This window comes from Apteryx rowi, unplaced genomic scaffold (genome assembly GCF_003343035.1).
Source record: "Apteryx rowi isolate R43461 unplaced genomic scaffold, aptRow1 scaffold_55, whole genome shotgun sequence".
In the NCBI taxonomy this organism is placed as follows: Eukaryota; Metazoa; Chordata; class Aves; order Apterygiformes; family Apterygidae; genus Apteryx; species Apteryx rowi.
Genome location: NW_020450816.1, coordinates 1,761,312 through 1,778,322, shown reverse-complemented (window position 1 = coordinate 1,778,322; position 17,011 = coordinate 1,761,312). Strand labels below are relative to the sequence as shown.

At 35.9% G+C, this 17,011-nt stretch overlaps 1 protein-coding gene across 11 annotated transcripts in view; it reads right to left on the bottom strand.

Annotated features, from left to right (window-relative positions):
- The window catches only part of KIAA1109 (KIAA1109 ortholog), a 129,882-nt gene that overhangs the window by 48,750 nt on the left and 64,121 nt on the right, over positions 1-17,011 (bottom strand). For 10 of the 11 annotated variants that reach the window (XM_026081481.1, XM_026081479.1, XM_026081482.1 and 7 more), the window contains exons 35-47: positions 15,866-16,063; positions 15,017-15,228; positions 14,541-14,692; positions 13,393-13,543; positions 12,082-12,234; positions 10,553-10,787; positions 8,634-8,782; positions 7,499-7,718; positions 6,416-6,574; positions 4,076-4,251; positions 3,330-3,505; positions 1,943-2,649; positions 381-626 (exon numbers count right to left, since the gene is read on the bottom strand). In XM_026081481.1, the coding sequence (XP_025937266.1) occupies positions 381-626; positions 1,943-2,649; positions 3,330-3,505; positions 4,076-4,251; positions 6,416-6,574; positions 7,499-7,718; positions 8,634-8,782; positions 10,553-10,787; positions 12,082-12,234; positions 13,393-13,543; positions 14,541-14,692; positions 15,017-15,228; positions 15,866-16,063 (2,934 nt within the window). The remainder of the gene's footprint in view (positions 1-380; positions 627-1,942; positions 2,650-3,329; positions 3,506-4,075; positions 4,252-6,415; positions 6,575-7,498; positions 7,719-8,633; positions 8,783-10,552; positions 10,788-12,081; positions 12,235-13,392; positions 13,544-14,540; positions 14,693-15,016; positions 15,229-15,865; positions 16,064-17,011) is intronic. The other variant, XM_026081483.1, reaches the window with a different exon arrangement.

Below are 17,011 nucleotides of genomic sequence, written 5' to 3'. Positions count from 1 at the left end.
GTGCTTTCAAAAACATGGTGGTAACAAGACAATTCAAACATAAGTTTTAGTAATCACATAAAGTAATACTGAATTTAATTGTGAACAGAGGAAGAAAGCTTTCACAAATGCAAGAATAGCTTCATCTTCTGAAAGAACTTTCTTCGTGTGTCATTTTCAGAAAATCTTGCATCCTTTTAAGTCCCTCAGCATGCTAGTAATATTTTTTAAAGAAATATTGAATGCTGTTTTTACTAGCCACATGAAGATGCAATATGCATACATATTTACAAATAAAATATATTACACATATACATACACAGTTACACATTTACAAACATACACATGCATGTAGAACTGCTATTTAATTTGATTACACAGTATGTTTTAGCTTATCTCACCTTTCATTTTTTCTTTCAGGGTGAAGCTGCCATGGATTCTCTTCAGTTCTGACTCCATCGTCAGACCGCCGATATCTGCCTCGAGGTGGGTACGATTTACCATGCCTATTCCAAAGACTATTAGAGTCACATGCTGTGGCTCCGAAATCACCAGACTGCGCTTCCTCTGTGTCTTGCTCAAGCTGCCATTATCTTGTTCATTCTCAAACACCACCCTGCAAGCAGGTTCGGTTGGGCTTCGAACACCTACGTAAATACAAAGGAGTTATTCAAGGCTATTTTACAAAAAATTCTTTAGTATATCTGATTTCCACTTATATTTGAAACCAAGGACCACAACTTGTGCACGAAGGGAAGTCTTCAGGCAAACCATCTGGGCCCCCCTTTTTCAATTCTAACAGAAATTGTCAACTGAACCAAATCCAAGACACAGCAGCAACAGTAATAAGTAATGTGATTTCATTGTTATTCTTAGTTAGATATATTCATATGTGCTTTATATAGGTATTCGTATCTATGTGATTTCATTGTTATACAGCTCTGACAGCTTCCATTTTTCTCATTTATTTGTCTTAATTAGACTTTCTCGATCTTGTTAGATCACTTCAGAGCCCAAAGGTTCTTATAATTTAATTTTGGATGAACAATTTTTCCTTTAACCACTCAGAACATAAAAGCAATATAATAAGAAAATTTACATTTTCCACAGATGCCATAGCTGTGGATATTACATTTTGACCATGAAAGAGATATCTCCCTCTGTTTAGCAGAAGATTGCATTTCAGTATGACACTTCCCCAGTTTTTCATTCTTTAGTTAAAAAAAGTCCAAAGAAAAATATGTCTTACTTTAGTAACTATACCATCCCTTGCATATTTATAGCAACCTAATAAGTTTCTCCTCAAAAAGGAGGATGCTAAGTCAGCTCTCAAATTTACTTCGCTGTGCTAAAAACAGATCACAGAGAGCAAAGACCATCCCAATTCCAAAGATTATAGATGAAATTTTGGCCCAAACATTTGTAAGCTTTGCTGGACTTCAGTGAAACTAGCGTTTCACCATTTTCCCACTCTTACCTCAAAGCTAGGTTCCCAGAAGCAATTTCTGCTCAACCATTCACAGTGCAGAAATGATCTCACTCCAGATCACTTACCTATGCACTTTAACGTTTTTTCAGAATGATAATAAAGCACTTCCATTAGCTTCTTAAAAACAAAATACCCCCTATGGAGGAACACTCAATCTACTTTGTACATAATTAACCAGAAAAAGTTATCTGCTTAAACATAGTCCAACTTTGCCTGGGTTGCACTCAATGCAAATGCAGATTAACAGAGCTGAACAAGAGTATCAAGGAACAATTTAAAATCAATCAATCGACATGTAACTGTGCACAGAATTTGACTTTAAGTTTAGAAGTGAAAGAATTAAAGCAGAGATACCATTATATTTTATAAAGCTGGCAAATCAAAGTTTTGATTTCTATCAGTTACAGGCTTCAGAAGAATACATTTCAGCAAAAGCATGTGCTCTAAATTACTTAGATTCATGAACTAGTTTACCTGTTGGCCCAAAAGTTTCAGAAGACTTTTCTAAAATCCCAGTTGGATCAGAAATGAGTGAATAGAAGTTCAATAGCTTATACATATTTTGCCAACACTCAGCAGAAGGTTCACTCTGTTCTGACACAGTAATAGAGTCAGAGTCATCCATATGAATAGTCATGTGGTCAACTACATCTTTTGAACCTTTCCTGGATACTTTGGAAGTTCTTCTTTCGGACCTGCCCAAGGAATTCTTGTTTCGAGATTCCTTCTTATTGTTCTCATTATTTGTTCGTTTACTCTTGGCATTGTTCACTCTGTTACCTCCATTAAGGCTCCCTCGAGAGCTTCGGCTAAAATCAGAAGAGCGGAAGTCTCTGTGTTTGCGGGTTTTAAAAGTAGGTGTTGGAGAGGCTGACCCAGCTGTGTATCTGCTAAGTTTGATGTCTGTCTGCGTGGCTTTGATATCATCAATCATTGTACTGAACTGATGAATAAGACGAACCAGTGCCATATCTACATGCTGGCTAATGGACTGGCAAGAAATTGTAAAGTTACAGTGAAAGGTATTATAATAGCGTTTATTCAAGTCATGAAAAGAAAAGGCACTGGTAGAGTTCTGAGGTGTGCACATTGATTTCTCCATTACAACAGCACTAATACTAAAAGTTTCCAACATCAAAGCTGGTTTGAATTCAAGAGGGGGAAGATTGACAGCTCCTTGCCTAAAAAAAGAAAAGATACAAGTTACTACTATATTTCTTTTTATGGCTAGCATGGAGTCCAATAATTTTTACACAATGGTACATCTGTTTTTCAGAATCCAATCTTTTATTTCCCTTAGGATATCATCCTCTCACTGTAGTTCTACATACTGAAAATGAACTTTTATACTACCATATTATGTGCTCCTAACAAGGTAGTCACTCATTTTGGTTCTTTCTTCTAGGAAAACTGTAGTTTGGCATGCAATTTGTCCATCATACCCTGAAGCTTTGCTGAAGGCACTTGGGGAGGGGGGAGGGAGGAGAAGATTCAGCATTTACAGTGGGGAAAAAAAATATATATATATATATATATATTTTAAACAGGTTTAATTACAAAACAGCATTTCAGAGTCTCTCAAATTTCCACTGTTGTTCCCAACCAACTCCTCCTTCCCGTCTCCAATTTTGAAAAATAGCTGAGGTTCAAATACTTAAAACATTCCAAACCATTACATAGGAAGACAAAAAAAAAAATTAATGGGAAGAGAAAATGGACAAGATAAAAGAAAAAAAGACTGCTTATTATTCTATGAAAGTACTTTAAAATTCTCTTTGATATCTAATTGTCAATAAAAAAAAACAAAAAAAGAATTTCTGTTCTTTAGCTAATAAGTATTTTCAAATATTTAACAATATACCTTCGAGCTCGCTTGCTTTTTCTTTCCTTTGCTGTATCTGAATCAACAATATCTGCTCTAAGGCAGTCCAAAGTTCCTGAGAATGAAAGGTGCTCTCCAAAGTACATTCTGTAGCAGAGCGGCATTGCATCCTGCGACTGAATTCCCGTGTAACTTAGAAGAGGTTTGAAAACAACCTACAAAACAAAACCCACTGATTTACTTCTCACTGCCTAGATTATTCCTATATTCCTGTTTTCCTGCTCCATCATTTGTTGATCTACAGCATTTACAATACATCAGCTACATAATACAAAAAGCTTTAGAATTTTATTGACAGTGTCATAAAACAGTAAAGAAGAAAAAATGCTGAAGCTTTATAGACTTTTTTGAGTAAAGAGATTGACTACACAGCAAGCTCATGTTTAATGCTGAGCTGTGAGAGCAAGTTTTCTGCAATATGCTGTTATGCATTCTCCCCAGGAAAAAGTATTCTGGAGAACCAGGCCATTTTCATAAATGCCCCACACATTCTACAAAGTTAGAAAACAACGCTCTACCAATCACCATTCATAAAGTTCACCAGAGGATGCGTGAGGTTCCCTGAGCCTTCCATCCTTCCATAGGAGCACACAGCACAAAAGGGTGCAACAAAATAACATTTTCATTATCGTAAAGTCTGGGGGGGGGGGGGTTGTTTTGTTCTTTAAAGTAATAACTAGTTTTCTCCCACAGAATTCCGAAACACATCAGCAAAAACCCCCTACCTGTGCATCTGCTAGCTGGACAGCAGGAAACCCTTGGTTACTCTCTTCTACACCTGCAATGTCATCCTGACTGGTGCTGTGCTGTGAATGTGTGCCATCCAGAGTGTTCTGGTCACTAGACAAAACTGTGTTGAAGTCTGAAGCAGAGGGTATCGTAGGAAGGTTGGGCGCCACACCTGAAAAATAAATACCCATGGAACACTACCACCACAGCAAATCTTAGCACTAGCAACTCTGTAAGCTCAGCTAGGTTAGTTACGTAGAAACAGATGCCACACAAACAAAGTCAGAGTCCTGACCAAGTCCATAATATCACAAAAAGAGCAGTTAGGATTAAGAAACCATCTGATATTGCTGAAACAGGTAATAATTACAAATAGTCCAACTCATATTTGAAAATCACAAGAGTATTTCCTTCTTTCTGCGCTCCTTCCCAAGGCCTTTTGTCCAGATTGCATTCTGTGGGGTACTTTAACACATCTGTTTAAACTGAAATAGAAAATTCCTTGTCTACACAATCAACAGAAAGTAAAGATTAACCACAGTTACACATACTTGCTTTTAGTTCTTAAGTGTGTAATGTACTTCTGTTCATTATTAGTCCCAAGGCAAGACCCACTAATTAGATCTCTATCAATCATTCTCTAGACAAATATGTTCTTCATAAAAATGATTACGAACAGCCAGTTCCCCACAGTTGCTCTGCTCACAAACAATCAGACCTGCAACACAAGGGCAGAGCAATGGTGAACCACTGGCATCTTAAGTCTGGACTCGCCACCTGCCACGAGACAGTTGTTCTGCAAATGTACATCATGTTCTGACAAGTGCTGTAGGCTCTACTTCTGGCAGCCACGACTATGTATTCCCACAGAAGAGTGATTTGGATAGATCTGTCTCCAAGTTAGAATTACTGTAAGTTTAATTTCAGGAATGCGAGGTTCTGAGCAAACTACTACAGTTTCACTAGGGGAAAATACATCTTTCTTTAAAAGCCAAATTGAAAGCCATAGTTCTCTCCTATGAATTTTTGCAGAAACCACATTACAGTTAAAGTTTACAGAAGAGCCACAATGGCTGAGCAACACATACAACACAAAAGTGTTTGTACAACCAGACTACTTGTTCAACATTAAAAACAAACAAAAACCAACTCTAAAGTTATCACCTAAGATTAATACAATAAAATCTGAAAGACTTAATAGAAGAAACATTCAAATTTAGCATCAACGAAAATGAGAATTAAAATATGCATGTTTCAGGATTATGAATCAGGACAGACTTAAGAAAGAATCATAAATAAGCTGCATTAACTTGTTACATATTTGTTGCTTTAATATACTTAAGCTTTTCACTAATGTATCTTTTCTTTTCTCCCTTCCCTTACACCAGCTGACCACTTCCAATCCCTGAAGATCAACAAAGAACTTTACTCTCAAAAGTTTGTTTCCTTATGTTTAGTCTCAAAAATGAACCAAGAAAAATCAAGCATTCCAATGTACACAGTATTCATTATAAAAACAGTAATACCACCAGCAAGGGAAGAGTGAGAAATGCTGGTAAATTTACAAAAAATATTAATTAGCTGGAGCAAGTCTACACCTGAGAAAGAAAATAAGTGTCCTAAAAATTCTCTTTTCAGCAGTTTAACAATCCTACTTCCTTTGCTTTTGAATTCCTCTATTCTTTACAGGACAAGCAGCTTGAAAATATAGAGTAATAGAGCCAGTCATAGCAGTAAGATAGCAGCCAGAATAAGAATACTGCATTTGCATATTATTTATATCAAGATGTTTACAGTGTCATTTTCAAAGTCTTGCAAGTTTGTAAGTTATGTAAATTATTTCATTCCGTAAAACATAGCACCTCTGCTGCCAGTACCATCTACACTTCATAGATAAGGCATTTCACAAATAAAAAAACCTCCCGAAATCTTCTTAAATCCACACATTAAGCAAACTTTTACACCAACTATCCAATAACAGCTTTCAGAATCAAAAAACAGGTATATGCAAATTATACAGATGAAAAATAACTAACAAAATGCAAGGAACTGTGTAACTAAGAATCATTTTTTGGCTTACCTTTAGTAGTTATACATAATTTATGGTTCAAAACTTAAGAAAAAGTTAAATTTATTAGGGCAGGGTACAGCAAATAAAACAACACTTTTGCTTTAAATTGCATTTGTTCATCTTCTGGTTTGCTGAGAAGTCCCACAAGGAATATTTATCTGTTGAACTTCCTAAACCATTTGTTCAATTACGCAAAGAAAAATGTGGTAACACAGGAACAGCCAACCCAGAACCGTACGCTAAATTCAGCAGGAATTGGCAATACCTGTTGGCAGACTATTGTGTCCAGATTTGGTGGCTGGGCTTTCCTGTACTATGCTTCCTCTGTTACCCACAGCATTCGACATCCAGTTATAGAAACTCACAGATGATGGTTCAGACAGCAACGGATGTTCAGATAACATGTCTGTGGCCACAGTATTTCCTAAGCAGATCAATGAGAAGCTTTAATGTTCACTGTATCGAAGTCATAGCAAATGTCAGTAAAATCATGCTGTGTACCTGCTAATACATGTTTACTGTTAAAATGTCAATAGTAGTTCTCAGGGTCTATTTTAGTGAACTAATAAGTCAAGCAGCACTCTTGCAAACTACACTTGCTACCATAGAAATTTTACTATGACACTAACTGCTGTTGCAGTAGAAATGTCTTTCTATTTGTTCATCTTTAGCATAATTAGAGGAAGGGAGTCATTAAGAAACCAAAATACCTTTTTTTCTAAATAATACTTCATCCCCTGACAGCAAAGGAGAGATATTTCAGGGGGAGGGGGAAAGCTACATCATACTTTTTTTCCCCACACAAATCATAACAATGCACTCTGAACACTAACAGAGAATGCAAAAGCTTTAATGCATGTAATTTAAACTTCTATAGAAAACATTTTTTCAAAAGACCGTCACTAAAAATCTGCAAATTACTCTTAAATACAAACTAAATGATTGGAACATTAGCTTTGGTCCACTTCTTGTACAAAGTCAAGAAAAAAACAACTAACAAATACAGAATGATCAATTCATTTCCTTATCCAATTAAAAAGAATCATTTGTGTAGTTATATATACACACACATCCCCTCAAAAAGTAGCAGTCCTATGCAAAAGGAGAACATTTTGTTTAGTTAGTTGTCATCTCTTTCCCCAACCTTATGTACTTGCTGTCTGCTTCCTCAAAACCACACGGTGCAGTGATTTCTAGGAACTGCTATTAAAAACTGCAATGGTTACTTAGAGGGAAAAAGTGCTTAAAGAAGAAATGATAATTCGCAGTGAAAATACAGTTCCTTTTCTACTTAAACCTTAAAATAAAATCAGCTTTCCCTCCCACTTCAACTTAGGCTACATCATACCTGTTCTTGTTAAAGAACTACTTTTAACTGCAGTTGTACTTCTTTGAGGAGTCCCTTCTAAAAGATTATGCAAGCTGGGAAAACTTCCAGTAAGATAGCTGAGCAGACTCTCTTTTCTTGGACTTTCTCTCACTGCCATTCCAGAACGGCCAACATGCACTGGGGAATCTGTAGCTGTATCTCCACTGGTGTAGCTTAAGGAATGATACGGATGTATACCCTTGTAGACAAAACAAAAACTAATGAAGTTAGGTGTAAACTGCAAAACAGAAATAAATGCTATTTGGCCTGAATAAAAGACTGGAACACAATAACTCCAAAATCTCATTTCTAGAAATTTCAGACAAGTTGCATTTCAATTTCGGCAGGCCATATGCCATATAGGTCCTGTGTATTAAGTTGTTGTTATATTGAATTCTCAAGTATTAATAATTTTATGTGTAACAATAGTTAAAAAAAAAATTAGTATGAAATGGAATTGCAGATGTGTTGAATTCAGCTAAAGCAAGTTTGCAGAAGGAACAGTATGTACTACTGAATATGGACATAAACTTTGTGTGTATTTGTTCTTAGTCTAAAAAAAGGTACCTGAATAGGAATCGGTACAAGGTATCGAGCTGCCTAACATGCAGAAGACAACAAAGGGCTTTAAAAATAACCACAGACTCTTTCTACTCAAGAAAGCAGAGATAAAAATAAGATCTTGCAGTTTTCTGAACAGTTTGGGGAATAAAAAAAAAAAAATACACCAATTTAATTACAAGTTATCAGACGGCTCTTTGTCAATCTTAGAGTTTGTATAATGAGAGTTAAAATTTCATTCCTCCTCCCTACCACTACATTAAAAGCCAGAAAAGTTAACGCACATCCTTAAATGATGCACATATATATTGTTTTGAAATGTGGCTCTGAAGTTAACTGGCAAGAAAAACAATAAAGAACAGACACAGAATATACGTCAACTGCTCAAACATTACTTTTCCTATAGGTTAAGGAACACACCTGTCTGGCACAGTAGTCCTCGTGTTATAGTTACTTTTTAGACAAGTATTTATTCTTCTGCAGTCAACAGAATTAGTTCTAAACAGAGCAACTACGAGCCACTTTCCCCTCATGCATGCTGCTATCAACTTACCTTTATTTTCAGAACAGAATCGCTGTGAGTGTGAGCCTTGGATAACTTCCGCATGATCTCAGCACCAGTCACAGGCCCAGAGGAGCCCCCAGCAGGCGGAGGGCGATTAGCTGTTCCTTCTAAGAGCATTGTGTGTTCACTGACTGTAGCTGAATCAAGCAAACAATTGTTCTCATTAGTATATACATGGGAAGCCAAGATTCTCTGTTATTAGCTACATTTATTTACAAGCAGCCATGAACTTTCCAATTCTGACACACACCTACACATATCTGGGTAGGGACCTTGAGGGATCTTAAGGCAAATAAAGCCTCAAACATGGCCTGCTGGAATTTGTTTAATAATGCAAATCCTGTTGTTTTTCTAATGTCACACAGCTGTTGCTCTGTGCTACAGATCCAAAGGAAAGTTATTGCACTCTCAAGTGAGCTCACTTGTACAGGCAAATGCTGCCCGTATCTATGTCCAATTAATTCCTCCCTAAAAGTCCTCATGGGGGACAGTATCTACTACAGGACAGGCATTAATTTATTCTCTCATTGAGCCTAGTCAAATCCTACACCTGAAAAAATTAGGTGGCTATGTTCACTACTAAAATACTCCAGTATATCCCTTCTTTTTGCAATTGTGAGAATGAAATTCTGGTTCACGAGCACTAAGGTGTTTCTGTTACTTCAATTTCAGCACAGTAGAGCCCCCACTTTTTTCTTTTTTTTGGGGGGGGGGGGTAAAGTTGTTCTGAGAACACAAACAACTAATGCAACAGATATATTAGTGTAATTCTCCATAATGAAACAAATAACACTTTTTTTTGTTGCCTCTGACATAGCTGATTGTATTTTGAATTGAGACACTTATATTTGCATGAACTCCATCTCTAAGTCTACACAGAAGGCAAAATCATCAGTCCACAAAATTCTTGGTGAATAGAAGAACATGCACAGAAAACAAAAAATAAAATATTTCACTGATTCTTATAGTTTGTTTCTGTCCAACCAAAAGCAGATATTTTAGAGGAGATGGCAAGAATTTCCATACTGTATGATTGCATACAGGTTTCACACACACATATACATCTTTGTTGCTGCTATCTTTAAGCTGATGACTGCTATTTGGCTTTTAGGCAGAGACAGATTCTTTTCTTGGTCTTTTTTTATTATTATTTTTCCTCATTATTACATAACTTTCATTTGAGAAAAGAAAAACAGAAGCATTATATTTCTGAGTACAGTAACGTATATAGATGCTACAAACACAAAATAATTGAATCAATGCAAGTCAGTAATAAAGAGTATTCCAACAATTCCAACATTTATTCATGTCTTTCTATAGTTCTCACTTAAGGTGGCTATACATCAAAGACAAATGGGACCACTAAATCAGTAGCTTATGTCAAACTGGCAGCGTGCAATTTGGCAACAGAAATTTGTGCAGAATGTGCAATTTATCCCAGGTGAATGCAATATAGGAAAAATTAGGATTTATGAAAATGTGTCTTCATAGAGGAGGGCAAATAAGAAGGTAGATTCGAAGCTATTCAAATTCTTGGGAGAGTTCATAAAATTGCATATTGCACTTCTAAAACAAGATCAGACACAACTCAACAAAATCCTAATTGAAAGGAGGCAAATAATTAAGTCGAAGTATTTTGTGCTGTAAATAACAAAACGTGTGAAGCAAAAGATGAGGTCTCCTGTTTTTTGTTCTGTCCCCCACCCCAACAAGCGACAATATAATTACAGTATTAAAGTAATACTATTATCAGCAGCTTCAAAATGAGATTTTTCTAAAAAAGAGCATTGGTTTAAACAGCTTTACTATTAGATATTCAAGCATTAAAACTAAAGAAGATACAAATGCTCTGAGAGGAGCTACTTGTCCCTGTGAACTTCTCCACGAATAGAAGGACATAAAAATACCTGCGTCGAATTCAAACTCTGCTCCATCAGCACTTGTGTCACTCTGCAGGCCCCCTCCGTTGTCCAGGCCATCCTCAGGCTCATGGCAGGCGTTCGCCAGCAGCTTCACTGGCTGAGCCGGTCGGTGTAAGCTGACTCCTTTGAAGGCCGGCGTCACCACAATGAACTTCATCCATTGCCTTGCTAGGGCAACTAGACCTTTCTTTAAGGTTACTAAGGCAGGAAGGCCGTCACTCTTTAAAAAAAAAAAAAGAAAAAAGAAAAAAGCATATCACAGCATTTTAAAATAAACTAAACTATTGCTGCAATTTATTTGTCCAAACAGAGACTTAAACCCTCCCCCCCTTCACATCTTTCTGCTCAAATGCTTACGATGGATATGTGGACACATGTGGGCAACATACAATATCCATTCAGATGTAAAAAGCCAAGATAAAAATTACTACTTAATTGAACACAGTAAGTAAATTCATTTACATGAGCTAAGGATCTAGCCCAATGAGCCAAAAACTAACCACAGTAAACAAGACTATAAATTATTAAAAATACTCAAGTAATTATAATGCTCGAATTCACAACAGCACTAATTTGACTACAGGAACAGAACTGAAATTTGAAAAGGCAAGATTTTTTTTCTTTGCTGGTAAACAGTCTTAAAAAAGAAAAAAGGACATGAATTTGAGGAAGCAAACATTGAAAGCTTCTTATATTGACCACAAATCAAATAGTGTTATTTCTGCCACAAATAGCGCTATTGCTAATCACTGGGCTCTCAGCTGTACCTCTGCTCACTTTTGAAAACACAGAGTTTAAATCTGACAACCATGGAAGTGGATTATGAGAATGAGACAAAATCAAACACTCTTCCTGATGCCTAATATATTTGTGCAAACAATTATTTACCATTATAAACTAATGTTTACATTCCAAAACCACCAAGAAAGAAAAGATTAGATCCTTTAAGTCTTAAAGTTTCTGCAATTGTAGCTTTTTTTTTAAACCAGTAAGCTGCCTACATCATCTGAGTAATTCTAAAAGCCGTGAATAGCAGCTCTGAGGAAATTTGAAATAATTTAATTAGTGTCTGTACTTAAATTGATAATTGAGATTCATTCAATATTAAGACTACAGATGCAGATTTTTACTACTTCACTGTTATCTTTAAGGAAAATTTAAAATGTTAATGGCCTTCTTATCAGATTTCAATAGATGCCTTTTCACTTTATGATTTCTCATATATTTAGTAATGAAACAGCTCAGTAAAAATTGTGCACATACACAGGCCACAACACAAAAACAACAGATCTTAAAAACAAACAAACAAAACCCACACAACAAAAGAAACCACCACACACCCAAGAAGACACAAGCCCTATCTGCTTAGTAACTTAAAGATATGTAATTTGGGGGTGGGGAGAGGGCTTCCTTTTTGTTAGCTTTCCCTAAACAGTTACTTAATTTGAAATATTAGAAGTGGTATATCTGAAGCTAATGTGCTGTGTTATTTGCATTTTTACAGGGTAACTCACCATAGTGGCATCCTCAATGATGGAGTAATTTGCTTGATGAAGGTAATGGTGCAATATATTACACAGCAAACAGGAAGGATTTTCTTGCAAGAAACGAGCCACTTTGGTAAGCCTGTTGTACTTGCTTCTCAGAGGAAAGTGCACACTTTTATTCTAGAATAAGATATAACAATTTTTCACATATGAAAACACTTGCAAATAACATCCCTGCATGAAGCACAAGATTTCAGCTAAGATATCACAAGCTGTTAATCTGCTGCACAAACTAAAACAACAGTTTTCAACAGGGACACAATATGATAGCAGTGTAACTTTAAGAAGTGATATCTGAAAACCTGTTTTTGATTCTTATAAGAAATAATAAAAGATAAGGCTGGATTCAAATCTCAGACTTTGCAAAGTTATTTCTAGACTAATGGGCATACATGCACAGCTAGCTGAGATTTTTAAGTACGTTTTCTAGTCCTAGTAAGAAAAAAAAAATTACACAAATTTTCTAATTTGGTTTAATGCTTGAAAAGGAAGGGGGTAGCAATAATAAAAAAAAAACACTTTTGCAAAGGATGATTTTGAGTACAGCATAAAACTAAGACCAGCACTAATCTGGTCAGTCTTACAACACACAACAGGGTGTCAGTCTACAGAGTGTAGGGTCTCACCTCTCAAAATCTTCCCACTAGATGGTGCTAATTAAATGAACAGCAGAAAACTGCCTACACGCAAAGAGGATCCTTAGCACATCAAAGTAAAACCTGATTTGTCATAAACGATCTACCAATCCTATTTTTCAATTAAAAAATGCCTATTTTGCTCTTCTCACTAAATGTCTCACTAATGTTTTACCCTCACTTTGTGCTTATCAGACCCACTTGTTATGGTGAGGGAGGGCAAATAAAGACACACTGCAGGGGCACAGAAATTGGTATTTTCTTTTCCAGAAGATACCCAAACACTTCACAGTTCAACACACCTACATTTTTCATACAATGTGCCAGATGCTACAGCCATATTTCTTCTCCTTCCTTCCATTTTCAGAACATGGAATCTGCAGTTATTTTAACAGGAGACGCACTGATGTAAGAAGAACAAGACTTCCTTACTAGTAACAGCTAGAACTTTTTCCTGCTGAAATTTAGGTTCTCAACAAAAAGTATAGGTAGCGAACTCTTGTGACCAGTTCTGGAAGTGAAGTGTGATAAGAGACGCTAATTTTGTCACTGAAAATATCTGCATTCATCCCCAAATAAATATATATTACATATTACACTGCTCTATTCTGATTTGCCTATTGATTTTATCAAGGTCTTTTACCTCTAATGCTTCTGTCATAATACAACCCATAACAGCACAGATTCGCAGAGTTCCTTCAGTGTCTAGTTTATTTAATGAGGATTTCACTTGATCAATGGGAACAAGCCAAGCACCAACTGCAGGAGTAGCAGTGCTCAGGAGGTTCAGCTGCCTGTTGAGAAGACCACCAAGAATTAGTTATTCACTATCAACAGCAGCAATTAGCAAGATTTTCTAATACTATTATGAATTACTTTCAAGTAGGTGCAAGACAACAGGACAACATTACAAAGTAACACAGACTTATTGCCCACAAAATGAAAACTGGAAAGACACACAAGGCAGGTTTTGTTTTATACACTCACACATACATACTTTCATCCATTCTTGCTACCACTATTCCTTCCTCTCCCTATTTCTATTCCCTGCCTATATCATAAACTTTGAAATTCTCAAAATTGATTGAATCCCGCTTTAACCGTTATGCAATACATCACTGAGAACTTTTGATACAGGAAAAGGTGAAAATATTAGAAAAATCACAAAGAATACTTTCTAATTTATAGCTATATACTGAGCTTAAACTACTGACAGATAGGAACATTTGGTTTGTTTCATTATAATAGGTATATAACGGGTTTATTCTATACAAATACATGCACGGTTTCATCACAGTTCACTTGGAGCTTCAGAGATGCTTAGTAACTAGTATAGAGCATTTATCATTGTAAGTTTTCAAGTGTTCACACACACATGCACACAAAATACGAAAAAACTATCTTGAACTTCATAGTGCAACAGCAGTAAATCACAGTCCCCAGGCTGAGGACCAAAGTACTGGATGATTCACTTCTCTAGCATCTCTCTCCTAATCAAAACCAATATCCCCCCCCCCCCCATTTCTCCTTCATATATGTCATTCACACTGTAAGTATTTTGGTTTTTCTTTAAATCACAACTAACTAAGAATTTTCTGGCAACATTTCCATATAAGCGATGATGGTTACAAATTTAAGCAACTAACTTACTGTGATATATGTAGGTACCAAAACTGTCATTTCCATAGAAGCTTCAACAACTATTAACATTACATTCAGAATCTATCAAATACGACTGTATTTTACCAAGGCAGAATTATTTTATTTCTTTTGAATTAGATTAAGTTATACCTTGAAAATATATGAGCTGGAGAGCGCACGTTGGTAGGTGCTGCAAAACTAAACCAAATTTCTTTGATTGTTAGCTTCATGCTGCAAGAGTCAGGGGGAGGAGGCATCAAGGGTAAATCTTTTTTCAGATCATCAGATTCAACCCCTTCATCCTTTAAAAAGGAAACCCAGAAAGTAAAAAGTGAAATTGTTTTCTAAAGTGGTTATGTCAAAAGGCACTAACATAATAGCGTAGATACGTATCATCCACAATAAGTACTTTTATATGCCTTTAGGCAAACAAAAATAAACCAATCCTGTCCACAAACTCTTCTGAGACACTATCAAGGGACCCTGCAGAAAGCTGGAAGTTTAGCGTGCAAATAATTTTAGTTCAGTCAGTACAAGAAGAGATCAATTAAATTGTCAATTTTATATTATGAATTAATTATTAAAAAAAAAAAAGTACCAATCAACTCAATGTAATATGTACATACCTGCTCATCTGAAACTGAATTTCCATTAATGTCTGAAGAGGGACTTATTCTATCACAAGGAAGGTTCTCATCAGACACATCAGTATTGTAACCACTACCAGTTGGAGAATCTGAAGAGTTATTGGATGCAAGCAATCCACCTCTCTCTGTAGCACTGGATTTACCCATGACTCCAAATGCATTATACAATACTGCTCCAGCTTGTCTTCCTCCTATAAAAGCACACACACCAAGAGTGTAAACCTTTGCATGCACAAACTTCTATCAGTTCTTATGTTTTACAGGAAAATTACATGTGATTTTGGTTATACAAGATGCAATTACATTTTATACATAACAGTTTAACAGCTAGTTGTAGAGCTTTTTGTATTTTGTTTCAAGCAAAGGAAGAGCACCCAAAAGGCATAGAGACTGTTTTTAAACACTGTTCCCTAAAAAGAAGAGCTTGGATGACAGAAAATACATATATACTTTTTTTCTTTAAGAAGTTAGCTTTCCTCCCCAAAACAAAGCTCTGGCCTTCTATGCAAACACTTACTGTGGATATGAATGTAAGGTCAGGATTTAAGTGAACAGTGAAAGCACCAATTTCTACCTTCGCTTTAGATTCTAAAGCTGCAGAAAGCAGTTTATATGGAATTATTTTAAACACTATCATAAGTGGTAATGATTGCCTAAACAACTCCATTATTAGGAAATCCATTATTTGATCTAATTTATGTATTACTTAGACATGTACTATTTAGTATCAGCAACTTTTACTTAAATAATTGGTAAACCAGAAGACCTAACAACAGATTTGTTTTCAGTTTCATGAAACAAAATAATATAAAGCCTACACAGTCTTACCTTTTATTGTTAAATTTTCAATTCCACACTCAAACATTATCCAACCCCACTTCTCCTGACTAGGACCAATTCGAGTTACATCTGGAACAGCTTGTTGATCCGTTTCATCCACAAAAGAAAACTCATCTAACTCTTCCAAAGTAAAGAGAACCTTTGATTTCCCAAAAGGAATAGCTGTTATTGCACAAGTTCCAATATCTGTGAAAACAAACATATTTACCACTTTGTTATAAAATGAAAAAAGTTTACATCTGCAAATGGTCCTCTGAGGTTTACAGTGGTTTGGGAGTGTTGCCTCTTCAGTATTCCTCAAACAGGGGGGAAAAAAAAATATCTAAGTACAAGCAAGGGGGCAGGGGGAAAGCACAGTTTATACATTTAAGAGCTTTCTTCCCAGTGTGTTTATATGGAAGCAATAGTAATGGGTAATAGGAAGGGTAATTTTTAAGTTTGGAAAAGCAAGGACCAAGCAACACAAAGCTAAAGCTTCAAGACACTCCTAATCCTAACACACCTGCCATCTTCATCTGTGACGTGTCTAAACAAGCTCTTCAAATTTTTATCTAAAATTGGCTACTGGCCTGAGATTACTTTACCAAAAACCCATTCCTCATAAATACTGCCTTTCATTTGTCGCTGTTAAAGTTTGGCTGATATTGATATTGCTCTGGGATAACACATTTTACTAGATATCCATTTGGTATAAAATACAGCATACTCTGGGGATATTTAAAAATGAAGTTCTAATTCTAATTCAAAGTCTACTTCTTAGTTGGAAGCATGTCTATGTCTATGCTGGGAGGATGTAAAGCATTAAGTCTCACTAAGAAAATACAGACTCAAGCAATTTTTAATTCATTACGATCTTTGATGTTTAAGATGCAAGAGAGGGCTATGCCTCCTTGACTTCTTTGATGTTAGGATGTAGTTTATACATAAATCCTTTTTCTAGTGACATTTCTGAAGGAACATTTTCAAATAATGATATACCTATTGCCTATTACCTCACATACAGAGTTAAATGTCAAATATCCGGGGAAAACAGTCGCACTAAGTCAATTTATATCCCTTCCATATAAACCTCGCTCTCTGCCCCCAACTGATAACAGCAGTCATTGTCAAAGTACACAAGAAATGCTAATTTCT